The sequence below is a fragment of the Myiozetetes cayanensis genome, unplaced genomic scaffold (assembly GCF_022539395.1).
Source record: "Myiozetetes cayanensis isolate MyiCay16 unplaced genomic scaffold, myiCay2020 scf2-11, whole genome shotgun sequence".
In the NCBI taxonomy this organism is placed as follows: Eukaryota; Metazoa; Chordata; class Aves; order Passeriformes; family Tyrannidae; genus Myiozetetes; species Myiozetetes cayanensis.
Genome location: NW_026087411.1, coordinates 16,973,874 through 16,992,678, shown reverse-complemented (window position 1 = coordinate 16,992,678; position 18,805 = coordinate 16,973,874). Strand labels below are relative to the sequence as shown.

Here is an 18,805-nt window from a genome sequence, read left to right as displayed (position 1 = left end):
CAAGAAAATTAGGATTAAGAAATCCTTTCAGTACTGCTATGAATTTTGAAGCTGGCTGAAAGGCAGTTACAGTGGCCAAGCCCATGCCTCTCTTTATGTGACCAAAGTAAGCCCAAAAAATGACCTGTCCTATACTAAACTTATTTATTACAATACTTCAGACTTATTAAATAGTTTATATATGAAAATAGTTATTGCATTTCTTCCATAAGAATAGCTATTCTGTATGAAGCAGCTTCACATTAGTACACCTGCAACACAGCTGAGGTGCAGTTCTGTAGAGCAGACAGCTCTGGGATCATGATTAAGTTGGCCTGTGCACAAAGTCACTGATTTAATCAAGTTTACTTGAAATTGCACTTCTTCTGTAAACCATTGCATTCAAGACTGAGGCAAAAAGAACCAGGTCTGTGCACAGCCTGTCCTACCAGGACTGGGTTCATGCAGAGGGTGGTTTCAGGATGCTCTCAAGGCTGAACCACGTTCCTGCTGTGCTCCAAGAGTGCCCTTGGGGAGTCTGAGGGGCATTTCAATTCTTTGTGAAGATTTTCAACATCCCTGGGGCTCTGCAGCCACAGGACAGACACAGAGACAGGCAGACACACACGTAGAGGCACGAGGCTGTACTTGGGCTGGGAGCGGGCAGCGCTGGCCAAAGGGAATTCCAGATGGCTTGCCCTGGCCGATGCTCGTTGCTCTCCATGGCCAGCTGCCACAGGGTGTGAGGAGGAGAGAGAGGAAGAACAGAAACAAACTTACCTTGAGAGACTTTGATGGTGAACAAAAGGAGGCAAAGGAACATGAAAGAAAGAGAGAGGGAGAAATGTAACTGTAGACGATATATCTGAAACACATGGAGAACCAGAAGAGAATGAACAAATTGGGGCTGCAGAATTAACAGAGAACAGCTGCTCTGCCATCAGACATTCACACCAGGGCTAAAACATTATTTAAAATCTTTGTACTTGAAGTGGATCATTTCATCTGGGACTCCTGTTTAGAGATGATGGGGAAATTTTCATCTGCTTTCCAGTTCACCGGCCCTGAGCTGGACAGGCTGGATGGACTAACACCTCTGAGCAATGCTCCCACACTTTCCTCTGTGATATTGGTATTTCATGGGTCTCCCTGAAGGCAAACCACTGAAGGATGGCAGCAAACACGACATCACAGTGTACCAGAGCCATTCACAGTCCGAGAGCTTGGAAAACTACACCCAAAGCAGTTTTGTTGCTGAGTTTGCTTGTGCCTACAGGTGACTCACAACCACGGCGTGCCTCAGCCTGTCTGGGTGCTGCAAACCCTGGTGGTATTTAACATTCCTACAATATTTTAAGAACTTGCCTCACCACAGCACTTGGTAGGAAACAGCAAAAAAAGGTATTTCAACTATTTTTCTCAGCCATAGTTTGGGGACAGCTTTATTTAGATTTAAAAAAAAAAAAAAAAAAAAAACAAACACATAATAGGTCTAAGCTGGCAATGTTTCCTCAGAATTTCTTTCATCATTTCCTTGTCTCTTCCAGCTGTTATCCTCCAAGTCTGTTAAGTGCCTTCTGTTCCCCTTCCCTTCCTAGGGCAGCTGTGTTACCTGCCCTGGCAGGGGCCCTAAAGAGCAGAGGGACTCAGTGATGCTTTCCAAAGTCCCTCAGAGCCCAGGAGTACAGTAATTGTGCAATCATCTGCTGCTGCTTCTGGCAGGGTCTGAGCACTGTAATTAGCAAAGGAGTGACAAGTGGACAGCATGATTACAGGTAAGTTCTCACTACTGGCTGGCAGTCAGCCGAAGTGAAACCATGAGCAATGACGCAGCCAAGCATTCAGAGGCAGTCGTTCATTCAGAGGCCAAAAGCTGAGCTTTAGAGGACTTCCTTCAGAAAGCAGGCCTGACTTCTTGGCTGTGTTCACTAGAGGCGAAACAATGCCTGAACAAACAGTCCCTGACTTGTGTCCCCTGTGCCACCTCGGTGTGACGTTACTATATTAGTTCTCTGGCACTTCTGTCAAGAAATGGTACACGACCTTTTATAATGGGCTCTGAGCAGCTAGGGAGTTCCTGGAAAGGCCATTCCACTGTGGTCATTCTGCACAGTGTGGCTAATGAAGGTGTGCTGCGTGGGCTGGGGAGAAGGTGTGCCTACAGCAGAGGGAACTTTGCCCAGAAAGCCTTAGGAGGCTTGTTTTCCAATTGGCCTTGGCCAGCTAATTAGCTCTGTTTTGCCTCAGCTCTGTGCCTCACCCTGCAGACATGACAAGAGCTTTGAAGACAGCACAGTGTGGCAGCACTGCCCAGTCATCACTGAGGACAGTGATGCAGCAGCAGCCAGGCGAGAGTCCAGATAATTTTTTTTTTTTCACAATAATTAAGTTCTTCCTATTAATCTACCTTTGCCTTCAGACAGTGGTAGAGCGAAGGACAGTTCCCAAAGCCATATGGCTGCTCAAAGAAGATATCTGTGGTGTCAAATGGGGACAGCTGGCAATTAATTTAGATTAGTAGAGAAAATGCCCCATGCCATGGTGCTGCCAAAAGTAATTAAGTGTGACAGCAAAACTGCATTCAATCAATCTTCCTTCTGGGAAATTATTCTGCTAAAGGGCTGGATGGGACCCTTGGAGGTCACTTGTTCTGTTCCTGTGTCCCACCTCGCTCCTGACAGAAGTCAGTCTACTCACTCTTGGAGTCTTCTAGGAACAGAGGGCAGATCCTGCCATCCCACCTCTGCAGCATTTTGACCTTACTGGAGTGAAAATGCTTCCTAATTTCCACACAGATCTTTCCTGCTGTTATTGAAGTCTGTCTTAGGCTGAACTGCTGCCCTCTCACATTTACTAGCCTGCTGAACATCTTCATCATCAACATGCCTGCTGTCTTACAGTCCTCTGTAATCTCTCTGGGTTTTCCACATGAAGTACAGACTCCAAAGCTGGCCACAAGCCTCACAGCAGCTTTACATGTGCAGAGAAAGGTGAGGGGATCAGTTAATTCCCTGCAGGCTCTGCTCCTACCTGCCTGGGCAGTGTTTGTTCCCTCCACAGCAATGTAATCCTGTGCCACTTGTGACTCCCTGCAGCCACCACATCCTTTGCTGAAAAACAAGTAGTTCCCTGTATTTATGGAGTCAATTAATTCTTCTGTAGAGCCTTGGGCTTGTCTCTACTGAGTAGCACTTACTGTTTTCAGACCATTTCTTCAGTTTGCCTGAATCTGGACATTGCCCATGCTGTGCCAGATGTCCTCGCAGCCACTGCTTGTGCAGGGCTGGTGACCCCCTTCTCTGGTCCATCATTAAGCCACCAATTAAAATAACAAGCAGAGCCAGATTCAGCAGGGACCTTTTCAACACATCTCTCTTTATAGCCTTCTAGTTCAGGAAAATCAATTTAGAGTCGAGTTCCCAAGTGCATTTTCACTCAAGCCATGTCTCCCTGGCTTGCTGGTAGGAATGCTGTGTGAGATGGCATCAGCACCTGAAGGTTGGAAGGGATGGCTGACTGCTGCCACCACACACAGAATGAACCTCTCTGCCACAAAAGGGAATCAGTCTGACACAGCTTGCTCTGGACAAACCCAGGTTGATTTTGTGGGGATGTTTTATATTTTCTAAATGCATGTAAGTCACTTACTTGATTACTTCTTCCAGGAATTGAAGTATACCTGGTTGGCCTATAACTCTTCTCCTTTTCCCCTCATTAAAGACAGTATGACATTATGTTCATGGCAGGTTCCCCCTTTCCATGGCTGAGAATTAGCACTAGAAGATCAAAAGCTGCCGCGAGCCTCCTGTTCAAAAGGCACGTGGATGTGGCACTTGGGGACATGGTTTAGTAGTGAACACTGTGGTGATGGGTTAGCAGCTGGACTCCGATCTTGCAGGTCTTTTCCAGTCTTAGTGACTCTATGATTCTAACTCTCTCCCAGCTATCTACCAATTAACAGGCAGGTCCTAATTCGGGGAGGGAGGCACTCATCCCTCAGGGAAAGCCTGAGTGGAATCCCTGAGCCGTAGCTGTTTCCCACCCTTCTCCTCACCGCTAGCCCCCACCAGCTTAGACACCACCTGCTGTGTCCAGACTCTAGCCCATCCAAATAGTATGGCACCCTCACAGGGATGCATGGAATAGACCATTTCAAGGCAAGGGAGACTAGAGGTGGGCAGTAGTTTCGTATTTTTTTAACTATTTTCCATCTGCAAATCCAAGTTTCAATGATGTATGATTTCTGTCCAGTGCATCAAATTGCTTGTACAAAAACCAAACCCAGCCAAAGCAAACTGTTTCCTGGCAGTGTTCTTAGATGAAATAACTTATTTCTTGCATTTCAAACATGGCTTTCTTTTTAAGTTAGCACCTTTTTTTTTTTTTAACATGAAAATAAGAACCACTTTGGGTCTGACAGGGCTGTTTGATCCAGCTAGCAGCAACTGATCACTTCTGTTCTTTGTTTCAATTGAAATTGATTTCTTTTTTACTCTCCATCAAACTAGAGCTGCTTTATTTAGCCATTATTTTTTCTGCATGGAAAGTAAACTTAAAACCAGCTATTTAATGAGACAGCAAGAAACTGCCTAGGGTTGCAGCTTGTCAGATGATGCTGGTGAACATAAGACACGTTGACTCCTCTACCATTCTCTACTACCACCAGAGGGATGAAATACTGTGCTGTGGTTGGGAACCTCTTGACCTGAGCATTCCCACCACATGCTGCTCACCCACCCTCTGCCTTTCAGACTGGTAGGGTCCAGATGTGAGAAATAGCTTCTGGGAGATAATTCCAAGCTGTATGGTTTTCCCCAACAATCAAACTGAAAAGCCAATGCAACCCTCCTAAGCCCAACACCCTCCACCTGGAGAACAGGACTATGGAGAAAAGCAAGTCATGATTTCAGATGTAGCTCTTTATCAGAACAGATGCTTTCCTGACTCCTCACAACTGCAGAATGGGGTCCTGCCAGACAGCAAACTGCACACAGAGGCTGTCCAGCAGAGGAAGAGCAGAAGAGCATATGATTATGAACACAATTATGGGATTACACACAAATCGGGCAGATTCTTAAAGACACATCACAGATGTACACCCATTCACAATTTACCCTCGGAAATAACCTGAGCTACCCCTGCTCTGCAGGTACATCTGGAAGGAAATGTGGCAGGTGGTTTGCAGGGAAAATCAAAGGGCAGTGCTGCCTTCACCCTTGCCTTTTGCCTTGAATATGTTCAGGGTTTTAATATCCATCTTTGCTCTGTGCGGGGATTGCCTTAACTCAGCCTGCAAATTGAAGCTGGCTCAGAAATTAGCAGGTGGTTTGGTGAGAGGGTTTAACCCCTGGGTTTGACAGCTGAAAATGCATACTGATCTGCCTTCTTTTTTTCAGTTTCACCCATTTCATCTCTAGGCAGGTTCCTGGCAACTTCCGAGATCCTCTCTCCTCCTCTGTCATGCAGCCACAGATGCCATCAGCAGAGATGACAAAGTGGAGCTCCTCCAAACCAAAAGGCAAAAGCTGCTGGTAAGATGGTGTCTTGGAGAAGGGCTTGCTTGGGGAACTGCCTGTCCTGTCAGCCTGAGAGATCTCAGACCTGGGTGGTTTAGGGCAATGCCCATCGGCCTCTGTAAAAGGAGCGGAGTCTTGGAGATGCCATCAGCAGCCTGAGCTCTGTGTTGCTTCTGGCTTTGGAGGTGAGATGAGTGTGTCATCTCAATTCTCTGCAACGTGATACAGGAGACATGATACAACTTTTACACCAGTCAAAGCCTTTGGCAGATAAAAGTTGGCAGTACTCTGGGTTGTGATATATACTAACTGGGTGATCTAAATTATGTACATTTAAAAAAAGGATTCCTCTTCTCCTAGACTAATATTTTAGATGCTCCTCAAGGGGTGTATGGGAAGTACTTCTAGGAGCAGCTAAACACTTCTGCTCAGCGTAAGGACTTGGTGTGAAACATGAAAAAAAAAATGTATTGGATAAATGTATTCTGGGGAGGAAGGGGAAAGTCCAGGAGAGTCCCCAGGGCTTTTCTGGGGACAGCTGGCCCTGGGAGCAGAACCGGCCTCTCAGAAAGGTTTCTCAAACAGCAGAGATACAGCTGGAGCTGGAAGGGAGAAAGGTCTTTCTTGTTCAAACAGGTGCAACCAGGGCAGAACGGGCTTCAGACAGCAGAGTTCACAGTGCTGGGGGCCTCCCTCTTTCATTTCATAAAGAGAAAAGAAAGTTCATAATCCATATGGTGGGATGGGAGGCTCTACCAGGTATGTCACGGGGCCATTCAAACCCTCTTAGCAATTTCTCTGCCTACTGTGTTTCTCATGGACTTGCAGAGCCCATTACATGGCTCTTCTTCCCTACAGTACAGTCCAGTGGCTTGGAGGGACATTAGGTGGGACTCAGTAACACAGCCTCGGAGAGAAGTCAGGGTGGTGAGTATGCTGTACTTACTTGCAAGAATGACCATGTCCATCCCCCAAAATATACTCATAATCCAGCCAACCATCACGATCGCTGTCAGGATCTGAATCAGAGCAGCAGCAATGTTCAGCCAGAAGACACAACACATGTGCCTGTCAGGGAGGTCAGTCCGGGCTCCGCACAGCACGGTGAAAGCGGATACAAACGTTCCTAGGGAGAGAGCAGAAACACAACATCCACTGAGAGCCATGACTTCGTGCCAGATCCCTCCCCTTAGACCCACTTCTCATAGCATTCTCACTTCTTGTGCTCCCACTGCAGTGCTGAAAACCTGGAAGCGCTTTACGGGATGACAAATGGAGGCAAATTCTTACTCAAACGTGCTGCTGTCTCCCACTGAATTACACCAACACATATACATGAAAACCAGGATGAATAAAGCACTCTTTGGGTTTTGGCTCCTTTCCCCTCACACCCAGCAGTAACCACTTATGCACTGTAGGCAGTTTACAAGGGAATGCTGTGTGTCTGTGGAGATACCAGTCTACCTTTTTTCTGCTTGGTGGCTCTCTCCTGGGGAGAAACACTTCATATACAGCAAGTCTAAAAGGGAAAGCTGCGCCCAGATTTAGAGCAGGACTGGCTCTAGAAAGATGTACGGGTCTGGCAGTCTGTTACTAGTTCCAAATACTGCTCTAGAATGAGCATACACACTCAAAAAACAGGTGCTAATGTAGCACTGCATCTTTGCCAATGCTTTCCCCAGTCACAAATTGTTATCTGAGGTCATGTTTTAACAAAGCAGAAGTAGCTAAACTTAAAATGCTGGAGCCAGGAGACCTATTGATGCAGCCCTTGGCTCTGCTTGAGACCAACTTACAAATCTTGCAGCCACCCTTCAGACTTCCTAAAATGTTTCAAATGGAGGATCTTCTTGATGCATGAAAGTTAAAGGTGGGGGAAAAAATTACACCACAGCAGCCTTTCACAACGATTCTTCCTAAATTTACCCTGTTGGACAAGCAGGATCACTTATTCAAAGCTGATGCCCTGGGTTCAAGGCTAGCTGAAACCCATAGCTCAGGGAAGCCTTGTCTGTCCCACAACCAACCTGCTGAAATACACAGCTTAGGCAAAAAGCAGAAGAAACTGGTTTTGACCCATATAATGTACAAGCTGTTGGCCATGAAATTCAGGCACCTTATCTACATATGCATTTCAACACCTCTTAGCATTATGAATTGCCTTTGGGTTTTTTTTTGACACAAATAGAGCATTGCTAAGGTAGGAACAAAGATGCAGTGTTGATTGTACTGGATAACGTAGCTCTGTGAAATGTTTTCTTTAATCAGTTTTGTTGAGCTAAAGTGATGGTTTCTACAAAAACTTCCCATTTTCCTCTCAAAGGATGGAAGCCTGCAAACAGCCTGTAAGAATCAGCACATCTTCAATGCACACAAGTGCTTTGTTGAACTCAGGGGAAAGTGGGAGCCCCTTGGTTTGACTGGAGCCAGGGAGGAAACACTCAGTTTACACCCTTCCAGAAAAACTCGTCAGATCAAGAGTGTGGAACCATCTGGTTAGAAGCAAAGTATCATTTTGTCCTGCACTGCCAGGGTGGTGGAAAACATAATCTCTTTCATTGTTGCCACTTCTTCAGTGGGTCACAAGCATAACAGGCAGCTGAGGTGCCAAAACTCACTGGGGAAGGCTGGCTACAGCCTATTTTTAGCCTTGCCATCCTCTGCAAGCTTCAATTCCAGTGTCTTCCTAACACTCCAGCAGCTCCTAAAACCCTGCTCGTATTCCTGCCGCTGGCTCTATCCGATTTCCTACTCCCACCCGCTCCCTTTGCCACACACTGGAGCTGGGCATGGAGCAGGCATGGAGCAGCACTGCAGTGCAGGGGAGTGGGTTAGCACTGCTGGAAGGGTGGGAGGCAGCCCTACAGCAGAGCATCACTGGAGGGGACGGGGCAGCATCTTCTGCTTGAGAAATGACCCCTGGAATTTGTCCTCTGCTTGGCTTTCACAGGCAGGGTTTCATCCCCTTATCAACCAAAACAAGAGGGTCTGCAGAGGGAAAAGCTTCCCGGCAACTGGAAGTAATTTTAATCCCAAAGGATATTGTGTAAGTAAGATTAGGTGACATCTCTGCCCTGCTTCACCCACCTTTTTTCCTTCATAGTTTTTTTTTAAATCAGAAGGAAGCCCGGAATATGTCCCCCATGCTTCCTGAAACTGTTGTCTTCAAAATTACACAACAGCATTCTCTGAGATTAAATATGGATTGAGACAAGATCAGAGACTGGGTGTTTATGTTTTCTCATCAGGATGAAAAATCTTGCCAAATTAAAATCTTCCCCTCTTGCCTTACCTATAAGTCTTCCAAGATGTGTTACAAAGATAGGTCATAAATGAGCAGTAATTCTTCAACAAAAGCTTCAAATCCTTCCAGTGAAGCTTTTAAGATTTTTACATCATTAGAGCAAGGTGCTGAATTAGCTAATTAATCCCCTAAACACCACAATGACTAAGCTAATGTCTAGTCCTATTCAGAAAGGAATAACGCAAACAAAGCAGTTAAGTGTCCCGCTCTGGACTGGGAATTGATAGAGGAACTAGGATTAAAATCTCATGAACCTTGGCTTCTGATTGCCTCTTCAGGCCACTTTACTACTCATGGGAGCTAAATCATTTTACCAGTGCCAATGCATTTTCTTTATTAATTATGATTAGCCAACCTTTGGGAGCCTGCTGGCGTTTTTGAATTCAAGTCTTGAGCCATGCCAGTAGGCATAAGACGGAAGTATTTTTCCTCTAGTCCACACATGCTTGAAAATGTGAAGCAGAAGTAAGAGTCTTAAATGCATTTGCCAAGGTAGATGTTTTCCCCTTAAGAAGCCATCATAGTTACACATTGCCAAATATGGAAGTATTTGCATCTGGAAGCAAAGAGGTGGAGAGGAGGAGGACGAGAAGGAAGGCAAGCAAGCTGGATCTGCTGATACCGCCTGGCTGCGTCAGAGCTGGGGCACTGAACCATTTCCCTTCCTGACCAAACATTCAGACACTTGAATACCTAAGGCCCAGAAATCATAAACTTGGTATGCCAACTGCAGCTGGGGTGGTGTTGGCCAAGTAAATCAGCTGTCCAAAAAGGTCTCAGGCTGTGAGTGTAACCAGCAAACAAACTGCTCACTTCGCAAGCAGATGTCAACTAAAAGCCCACGCAGTTATGCCAGTATAACATAAGTAAATTATAGTAAGCACTTCTATCTTCCCAATGAAAAGCACCAAAGCTGCAGTAAAATCTGGGATTATTCTAAATGATTAATTAATACAGTTTCTTTGGTGACAGAGGGGAGGTATTGAAGAGAAGATGTCCTATGCTACTTAATAAGTCTGTTCGTTCAGCCCCATGGGCCATTGGGGCCCATTGCAATTATCTGGCTGAGCCATACAGTCCCCGTGGCACCTGGAGCCAGCAAGTACCAGGGGCTGGGCAGAGGGATGGGTGGGAGCTGAGGATTGCTCTTCTGGAGCAGCTGGGAGGCAGAGGGTGAAGGCATCCTGTGCTGTGAGGCTGTGGGATGTGACACCCATCTTGCTCTTTCACTTGGGGCAGTGTCAGCCAGCTGGGGCACCAATGTGGTAATGGGCTAGGAAGAGAGCCCCTGGGTGCCTGTGCTTGCTTTGGCTGTCAGCAGAATTGGGATATTTTTAGATTACACCAGTAAATATAGAAGGCTTTTTGTTTTCAACACTTTAACGCTTTGAATATGAAGTGGATGCATTATCCATAGAACGACACTATAAATAGTGCAGCGAAGGAGGGGGTTTTGCTCTTTCTCTCCTCTCTGGTCATTCAGGATGAAGTCCCCTCTCCGGTGTGTGCTGGTATAGTTGCAGCCAGGACCTTCCCAAGAGCATCCCCTGCTGGTTCCTGGCCTCACAGAGTACACCAAAATAGTACAACAGGAATAGTTTGGGTTTTTTTTTCTCTTAGAGCAAAAACTCACACTCTGGAGAGGGCTCCCCTGGTTTAGTATCATCTGAGTCACTCATCCAGGCTGGAGAAAGGCTCGAGGGCAAGACCATGGCCTGTCCTGAACAGTCTCCTCTGTTATCTGAGTGCAGCAGGAACTGTGTTATGGAATATCTTAAGCTGTATGAGAGAAGTTTTTCTCTCCCGTTTTTGCAAGAAAGCCTATCCTGGGCACGCCTGCAAGAGCTTTAGTCAGACATGAAGCTTGGCAGGTTTCATGTGGAGGACCTGGCTGTGAGCAAACTTCTGACAGCACCTTCCCAGAAACATCAGAAGTGGGAGCCTGGTTGGAGCCTGGGTACAAACCAGAGGGAGATGAGACACTGATGACCACAGTAAGTGCAACTAATTTGAGCATACAGACAATTTACTAGTGGGCTTCCCACTGAGTGCCAGATATCTCAAATTTCCCAACAGAAAGCATCTCTGCTGCAAGAAATCACATCTAATGAGCTGTTCTGGTACAGCTGTAGGAACAGCAAAACCCCAAATTGCTGCAAGCAGGGTCAACATGTGGAGATGATGATGATGATTCTGTGATTCTACAAGAGCCTGGAGCCAGGGAGGGGATGGCAAATACTTCTTCTTCCTGAAAGCCTGGACATCCCCTTGTAGTGCCGGGAGTTAATAAGGCAGTGGTATGGTGCCTCTTTTCCTGCTCCCACAGGAAAAAGAGGGCCCTGTCACAATTCAGGAGCTGGAGCAAAGCTGCAGGAGGCACACAGCTGCAGGTAGGTACAGACAAAGATAGGAATGAAATTTGAGGTGTCTGTGGGAGCAAGGCTGTTGGATCGACACTGGGAGATGTAATTAATGAGTTGTGTTTTGTGGGGATGAGACGTACCTGTGTAGCTGTATTGTGTCAGGGGAGCGTTCTGTGTGGGGACACGTCTGATGTGATTTTGAATTTCCTTAAGTAAAATGATTATTAGCTGTCATTAAACAGTGTTGGCAGGTATGTAAGGCAGATGTTGTGGATATGCTGAAAATTCATGAGATGTGTTGGTTCTTGCTTGTGTGAGTCAGAAGAAGCTGTGTGAGAATGGTAATAAGGATTGCACTTGTTCCCTCGGTATAACAGTGAATATGGTATCTATTGGTTAAGGCATCCTCGGCTCATAAGTGTCACAAACTTGTTTTTATACTCTAGTTTGAGCTGTAAAGACTTGTTCCATGTGTGGAGGCCTCTCATCCTTGGCATCAATCTGTAAACTAAGCTGTAGCCCCTTGGGTTATGATGAGGGAAAGAGAACTACTAAAACTTGCCCCCAAGAAAGGGCTAAAGCAGTGTCTGCTGATGCTGAGAACCTTTGCCTTTTCTTTAGGTAGAGCTGGGCTGTGGAAAGGACACCATTAACAAGACACTAAAATGCAGTAGGAAAGCATTAACTCTCGAGATGACTATCTGCTGAAGTTTCCTAAAGCAGAGAATTGTTTGTGTCTTTTATTAAGAAAACAGATGCAAAGTAAAACCTGCTGGAAATGTGAATCCTCACCAGTGTCCCCCGTCTCACCCTGGCTGGACCTCACCAGGACTTAGGCTGCCTGAGAGAGAACCTGCCAGTGCAAGTGTGTCACCTAAACCCTCTGAAATAAGAGTGCTTTCTTTCCAGGCTTATTGCAGCTGTTTGAACAGAAAAGGCTGGTTCAGAAGAACTTTTGATATACTTCTGTGTCTACTGTGGCTCTTGCAGCTTGTGAGTGCAGAGCTCTTGTCAGGGTCTCCACCATGCCTCTCATTCACATGGCTTCCCCAGAGAGCTGTGACTGCAGGCAGGGGGCATGCAGTGAATCTCTGGTTTGCAGCAAAAGTAGAGGAGTGGAGGCTGTGGGGTGCCCTCCTGAGGGAGCTAACCTTTCCCAAGTACCTGAGCCTGGCTTCGTGGCCAGATGTACTTTGCCAGGAGTCATATTCCCACCCAGTTTCCTTGGAGGCACTCAAAGCAAGCAGTGGAAGACACCAAGCCACTTGCTATTCAGCTGAAATAGATGAAAATAAGTGCACACAGTTACAGCTGCACTCCTGGAGAGGAGCATTCAGCCGAACAGTCTGTGGCCTTCTCACACCGAGCACCTTGGGAGTGCTGAAGAACTTGTGCTGCTGCTGCTGCTGCTGCTGCTGCTCTGGGCTAGGGCCAGTGCTTAGTCCAGGGTGCTGGAGGCTGTCATTTACACAGCAGTTCTTCACCAGTTAGTGGGTGCTGGACTTCTTTCTCTTGAAATATCAAGAACATAGAGATGGCAGGACTGCGACACAGTGCTGCAGCACCAGCAAGTTTTAGATGTCCCACCCAAGAAAACATGCAACCTGTCAGCGGCATTCCCCACATCCTTCCCCTTGTAGTTCATTTCAGCCACAGAACTAAGCCAGGACTGAGCGCAATTACCTGGGTTTTTTCTAGAAATAATCATGTTTTAGACCAACATCTTAAAAGCTTAGGGGTTTAGGTTAAAGTTTAATTAAACAGCCATGGGCAAGCCTTTTTCCTCTTTCCAGTATCTGTACAGACTGAAGTGTGCCCCTGACAAATACAGTGCAAGGGGATCAGGAAGGAGAGGTGGCTTTAATGAATTCAGGGGGAAGAACAGCAGGAGCAGTGGACAGCTTAGGAATCAGGAGGCTTACTTGGTCCCAGGTAGCACCTCTTGGAATCAAAAACCTGAGCCCCACAGATTCCAATCTGCTGGGAGGGACATGAATGATGTGCAGACACCTTGGTGGTAAAGTGATTGCCTGTGAATGCCAGGTCTCGTGGACAGCTGTGTGGGCAGGACTCAGGCAGGAACAGCAGGAGCCGAAGGGTAGGAGAGGGAGAGGAGAATGGGAAGGAGGAGAGAGTGGAGGCAGCAAACGTGACAGAACCTAGACGTTGCCATGGAGAGGAGCTCATGAATTTTTCCTCTGTGGCCTGCTATTAAAAATGTTTTGTTTAGCTTCTGCCAGCACATTGTTTTTATTTTCCCCTTCCATATCAGAAGGACGTTCAAAGGGAATTCTGGCCCTCTCCATTCCTTTTGGCCTCACTACGGACAAAAATACACAGTCACTTGACAAGTGAGAGCTGGTGCTTGCAATTCTTGCCTCCACGGGGTTTGTTCCAACTCCCAAGTCTGCAGAAGGCAGGCTGTATATAGCATGAGCTTTCTGGTTTCCCTGTGCACATGAAAAATGACCAGCATGTCCCAAAGCATTACTGGCCCGTGACTGATCCCAACTGTCCCAGTACATCACTGCAGCTCCAGCACTGAGCTCTGCATCTGTTTGTTATTAGTAGGTCTGTGTCATGTGGTCAGAACAGGCTTGACAGTGTTTATGTAGCATCCACAGAAGACAGCCCACGTGTTAAGTAAGACAGCAGTGCCTTTGCATCAAAAATGAGATTTTTCTCATATTTAATGCTTCAGAAAAAGTTAACTCTTCTAAAAATGCAGAGTTTTTTAACAAAAACTTCAAAACTTGACTGCAACAAACTTTCACAGACTTCCAAGGCTAAAAATACACAGCAAAATCTTAAATTACATGGAAGGGGGGGCTGCATGAAGGTGAAGTGACTTACTAAAGCTTTAATTATACATGGACCCATCAATATTATTTTTACTCTGCTGCACTGTAATGTTTTGAACACTTAAAAGCAACCACCCATAAATAGTGAGATTGCAGTACAACTTGTTCCACTGCCAGACATTCCACAATCCTTGGGTGAAGTTTTCCAATCCAGTCCTATGGTTTAATTCTGTGGACTTGGTGCTTAAAATTAAGGGTGTGCTAGAAGTATTTGAGACTGGAGAATTTCTGCTGAAGAGCAAATGCAAGGCCACACTCGATGATCCATGGTGATGGACCAGACCTCAGACTTCTGCCAGGACTTACTAAATTATCTTTGCAAGTTGTACCTTCCTGATTCCCAAACTGATTTTTTTTCCCTCTTGTATAAATGATGTGATCCCAGAACCACCACTTACATTTAGCATCATGCTTTACAATATTATGAACCACTGCAGAGAACATGTAATTTCCCAGCAGTAAAAGGGGAGGTGGGGGAGGAATATTGCTACACAGACACGTAGACATAGAAAATGGGAAGTTGCAAAAAATAATACCTAGCACCTACAGTCAGAGAAAATTAATTGCTGAAGATGAGTCCATCCACACTAGAGGTATCATCTCTTGTCATACTTCCAAGATAACATTCCGCAAGGAGAAATTCTTTGGTGGTTCTCAGAGTAAAGATACTGAGATACTTAACTGACACTCAGGTCAACTCTCTAAACACAACAGTAATGTGTTGCTTACTCTCAGCTTCTTCCTAGCACATCACTAGTACCTCACTGACAGACATCTTCCTTCCCAACCTCTTTGGCCTCCTGGTTGAGTCACTTGGGTATCGCTGCCTGTCCAAGTCACTCCATAGCTAATCACTACACCTGTCCTGCTGGCTGTGGTGGTACACAGGGATGCTTTGCTGGGTGTAAAGAAGTCATGCACTGAGCACAGCCAGCTTTCCAGCAGCTTCAGCTTGTATAGACTCATCTGGCTTGCTTCTTGCCCGCAGCTAGACCGGCTTAGTTAAATCTGATATGGTTCCCCACTAGTACTGTGCAGTCTGTCAGGCAGATGTTTGCTATGAAGTGGACAACAGGCTGTCTGCACGTTACAGACAGGGAACAAAGAGCCAGGGAGGGTAAATGACATGTCACTGGTTCTGCTGCTAGCCAGGGGCACTGCTATGAAAAGAACTGAGGCACTTGTGGCCGTGCTTCTGCTCAGTGCTTACTTTCTTCTTTGCTAATGGAATGAAGAGAGGATTTTAATTAATTTGCATCCTTATTAAGTATGCCAGCGTTCAGAGAAATAATGTAATTTGCTTCCAATTATAACAAACATAAAGCAAGAACAAAAGGCAAGACCAGTGTTTACAGCTCAGGGTGCTTTGCTAAAAGCTCATCTGACCTAAGTGGATTCATTCCTGGTGCTCTGTAATTTTATCAGTAACTTAAAAGCTCTGTTTCATGGAACTCAGCTCCATTGCTGGTTTCTCTGCGCTGTCTCCTGCCATGCAGAACTTTCTGTATTCATATTGTCTACTATTAAAACAGGTGCTTGCTCCACCTTGTGCTCTCTTCTCCTCCTTCCACCTGCCCAGGAACACCAGCTTGCTCTGGCATGGCTCTCCTAGTCCCAGGCTGCTCTGTATCCAACTGCTGCAGGAGCTTGAGACCCAGGTGAGAGGGGAACCAAGAAGCAAGAAATAACTGTCTACTAAACTATCTCTTATTTTTAATACTACAATCCTATTCACAATTCTCAAGCACTTCCAGAAATGAATTTTCTCTTTTCTTGATTCACATCCAGAAACAAACGTCAAGCCATTTTGTTTCATGCTACTGATGATATTGAAATAATTTGAATGTGGCTTTTCACCCAAACTTGACAAACCTGGAAGCTTCAACAGCAGAATGTCTGGAGAGAGCACCTCCTCATTTTAGAGATGCCACGACAGGTTTCTGGCTTTCTGATACCTCCAGTTTCTAAAGGCTGATGGCAGTAAGAGCTGAGTAACAATAGAAAAATAATGAGGAAAAGGCTATGGATTCTCAGAAGCTTTCACAAAGGCTCTTGCCAATTATGTAGTGATGAACTGAAGTTTATTCTTAGTTGTCTGTGCCAGGGAAAGCTCTTTCTTGTCAGGCACAGAGCAGGAGGTGGGCATGCATGACCCTCCAGCTTCCGCACCAGTGTAAGGGCTCTGACTGGCTCCCAGCGTTTTACTGGGTGAAGCCACATCAAATGCTCACTTGTCTTCCTGCCTCTGCCCTCTCAGAGGTTAATTAAGTGCCATTAGTGCCCATCTCAGGATGCTCTAATTGAGCAGAAGGAAAGCAGCAGGCTGGGGCCGTGCCCTGTTGGAATGCATCCAGCCCAGCAGCCACAGCTCAAGGTGAGGTCCTCGGCTGCACTGCCTCGTCTGTCTTTCTGATCGATGCCTTGCAACGAATTTCGCCCTTTGAAGCTACCTAACTGCATTTGCTCTGCTCATGGAAGGATAGATTAACTACTTCTAAGATTCACTGAGCAGTTATTCTGAGCTTGTGATACCCTGGAGCCCTTCACTGCGAAGACAAATCATGTTAATTAGGGACTACCAAGACACAAGACAGAATTAATCTTATTAGTAAGTTAGATGGGGATGTGGAGCAATTAGAGCTTGTTCTACAGAATAAGGCAGCTGAAATGGAAGTGTAATAAATTGCACCAGCTTCCAAAATCATCCCAAAGTACAAGCTATCTTTTAAGGACTATAGGAATGTAAACCAAAACTGTGACATAAATGTTTGGAGATCTGCAGTGATAAGTTAGCAGGAGACTAATGAAAAGACCTTTTTTTAATCCAGAAAACTCAGTGCATGCATTTTATGAGCCAAAGCATCTCAAGCAGGGACTTAAAGGGAACATGACAGAGTTGCACTGTAGCCCAGAGGTGCAATGCTGCACCCAGGAGTCTGGAATAGAATTTTTGAGACCAGAACTCAGTGCTGTATTTACAGCTGCTCGCTAAATAATTCTGGTGCTGTAACTTTATTCTTATAATGCTGAATTAACATTATTGAGGTGTTAATTTAGATAGTCTTTGAAAGAAAATTTGCTGTCCTTCATGCATCTAACCTGATGGGGTTATATCCCTCTTGTTCTATTCAGTGCTACCATTAGTCAAACAGTGACCAGGTCTTGCTTTTAAAGGTCAGTTTTCATAAAAGCACTGTTCTTAGATGAAATGTAGAGGACTTTGCCCACTAAAGCCACTGCAAAGTTGCTGTTTTACTCATGTACATAGCATCTGAAATATTCAGGAGATAGTGCTTTACACTCTAAGCTTGGCTTTGGTACTTTCAGGTGATTCAGGCAGTTTAGAAACAAAAAACTAATTTCATGGTAAGCTTACTTGACTGAGAATATAAATACATTTTATCATCTTCAACAAAACCACAGGGAACATTTTTAACAATATAAGCATCTTAACTTGCATTCATTTTAACTGGAACTTCCCACATTAACGTCTCTGAACAGCAGATTCTAATGTGACTGATTCTGTACAAGAGCCGTGTGGGATGAGGAGGACAAGGATCCACACAGAGCTGGGCTGCAACAACCCACAGTCTCTTTGGTGAGAGGGACAGGCGCTGTAATTTTAGAGGTGAAGCACAAAGCCAGAGTGAGCCTCTACACATGACCAGTCTTGCTCCTGTGGGGAAGATGGTGAGAAGATTTGGAGTATTCCAGAGCCTTTTTGGCTTCCCATGGAAAGATCTCAGGCAGATCAACAAAAGCAAGTCTTTTTTGGCAGTGGAGAAATGAGCTGTGGTACCTTATGCCTGACATCGCCTCAGCAGAGGCTCCATAAATAGTTTAGGCTGGAGTGACCCCTGACTTTACAGATTCTGTGAATATGAGCACCAGCCAAGACAAATTAATCCACCCACATAGAACGGTTTTCTAAAAGGAAGATTTCTTATTAGGGTGGAGAAAATGTGGATATTATGGAGGCTAATGCATGTATCAGCATCAGCAGGGAACCTGTGTTATCGTGGATGAGAACCTGAGCAACCTGCTCTAGTTTCACCCACTTGGAGGAAAGACCAAGTGGCCTCCTAAAAAGTCTCTTCCAGTCCCAGCTATTCTGTGGTATTTCAGTAACTTTATCTATTCCATGCAAGGCTTAGCTGATCTCTTGGTTTCTTTTCCCAGAGCCACATCCTTCTGCCACTACACGACTGACAGCTCTTGAATATGGGGCTCTTCGTGATTTTTCAATTTATTTTTGAAGAGCTGTTCTGTTTCTAAAATGTCAGAAGCAATTACTCTTATAGCAAGCAGAAAGCGTGCTTGAGAGTTGATTACACCAAAACAGGTGAACTTCAAGTCAACAGCCTCCCTGCTTTGACATGGCCCCTCCTGATCTGTGCATGCTCATATCAAACAGCTCAGCCAGCCTCTGAGGAGAGATGTCTTCGTACTAAAGGGAATTACTGCTTTATACAGAAGCGTGGTCTTTCTTTAAAAGAAATGTTTACTTGGATAAAAATCATCATTTCTGCAGGGAATAGTCCTCTCCTGTCTAAAGCAAAGTTAAAGGAAATGCCACAGCTTAGTTGAGCAGGCCACAAACACAGATGAATACTGGGTCATGTTTGGGTGCCAGGTTGTCCACAAACAGTTAATGCCTCTTGGACATCTGAGCCGTGTCCAGCAAGGCCTGCAGAGGCACAGCCTTTAAGTGTGCCTGTGAGATTTTATATATGGTCCTTTTGTCTGAATGCACCCCCTTATCCCATCCTTAAGAGTTCCTGT

General features: G+C 45.5%; 1 protein-coding gene across 3 annotated transcripts in view; it reads right to left on the bottom strand.

The window, feature by feature from the left end:
• LOC126640324 (protein stum homolog) overlaps positions 1-18,805 on the bottom strand; it is a 224,107-nt gene that overhangs the window by 183,989 nt on the left and 21,313 nt on the right. For 2 of the 3 annotated variants that reach the window (XR_007628986.1, XM_050316017.1), the window contains exon 2: positions 6,442-6,621. Coding sequence is in view for 2 of the 3 variants with exons in the window: in XM_050316017.1 (XP_050171974.1) it covers positions 6,442-6,621 (180 nt within the window). In the remaining variant the exon portion in view is untranslated. Of the gene's footprint in view, positions 1-1,431; positions 3,756-6,441; positions 6,622-18,805 lie in introns of those variants that run through there. The other variant, XM_050316019.1, reaches the window with a different exon arrangement.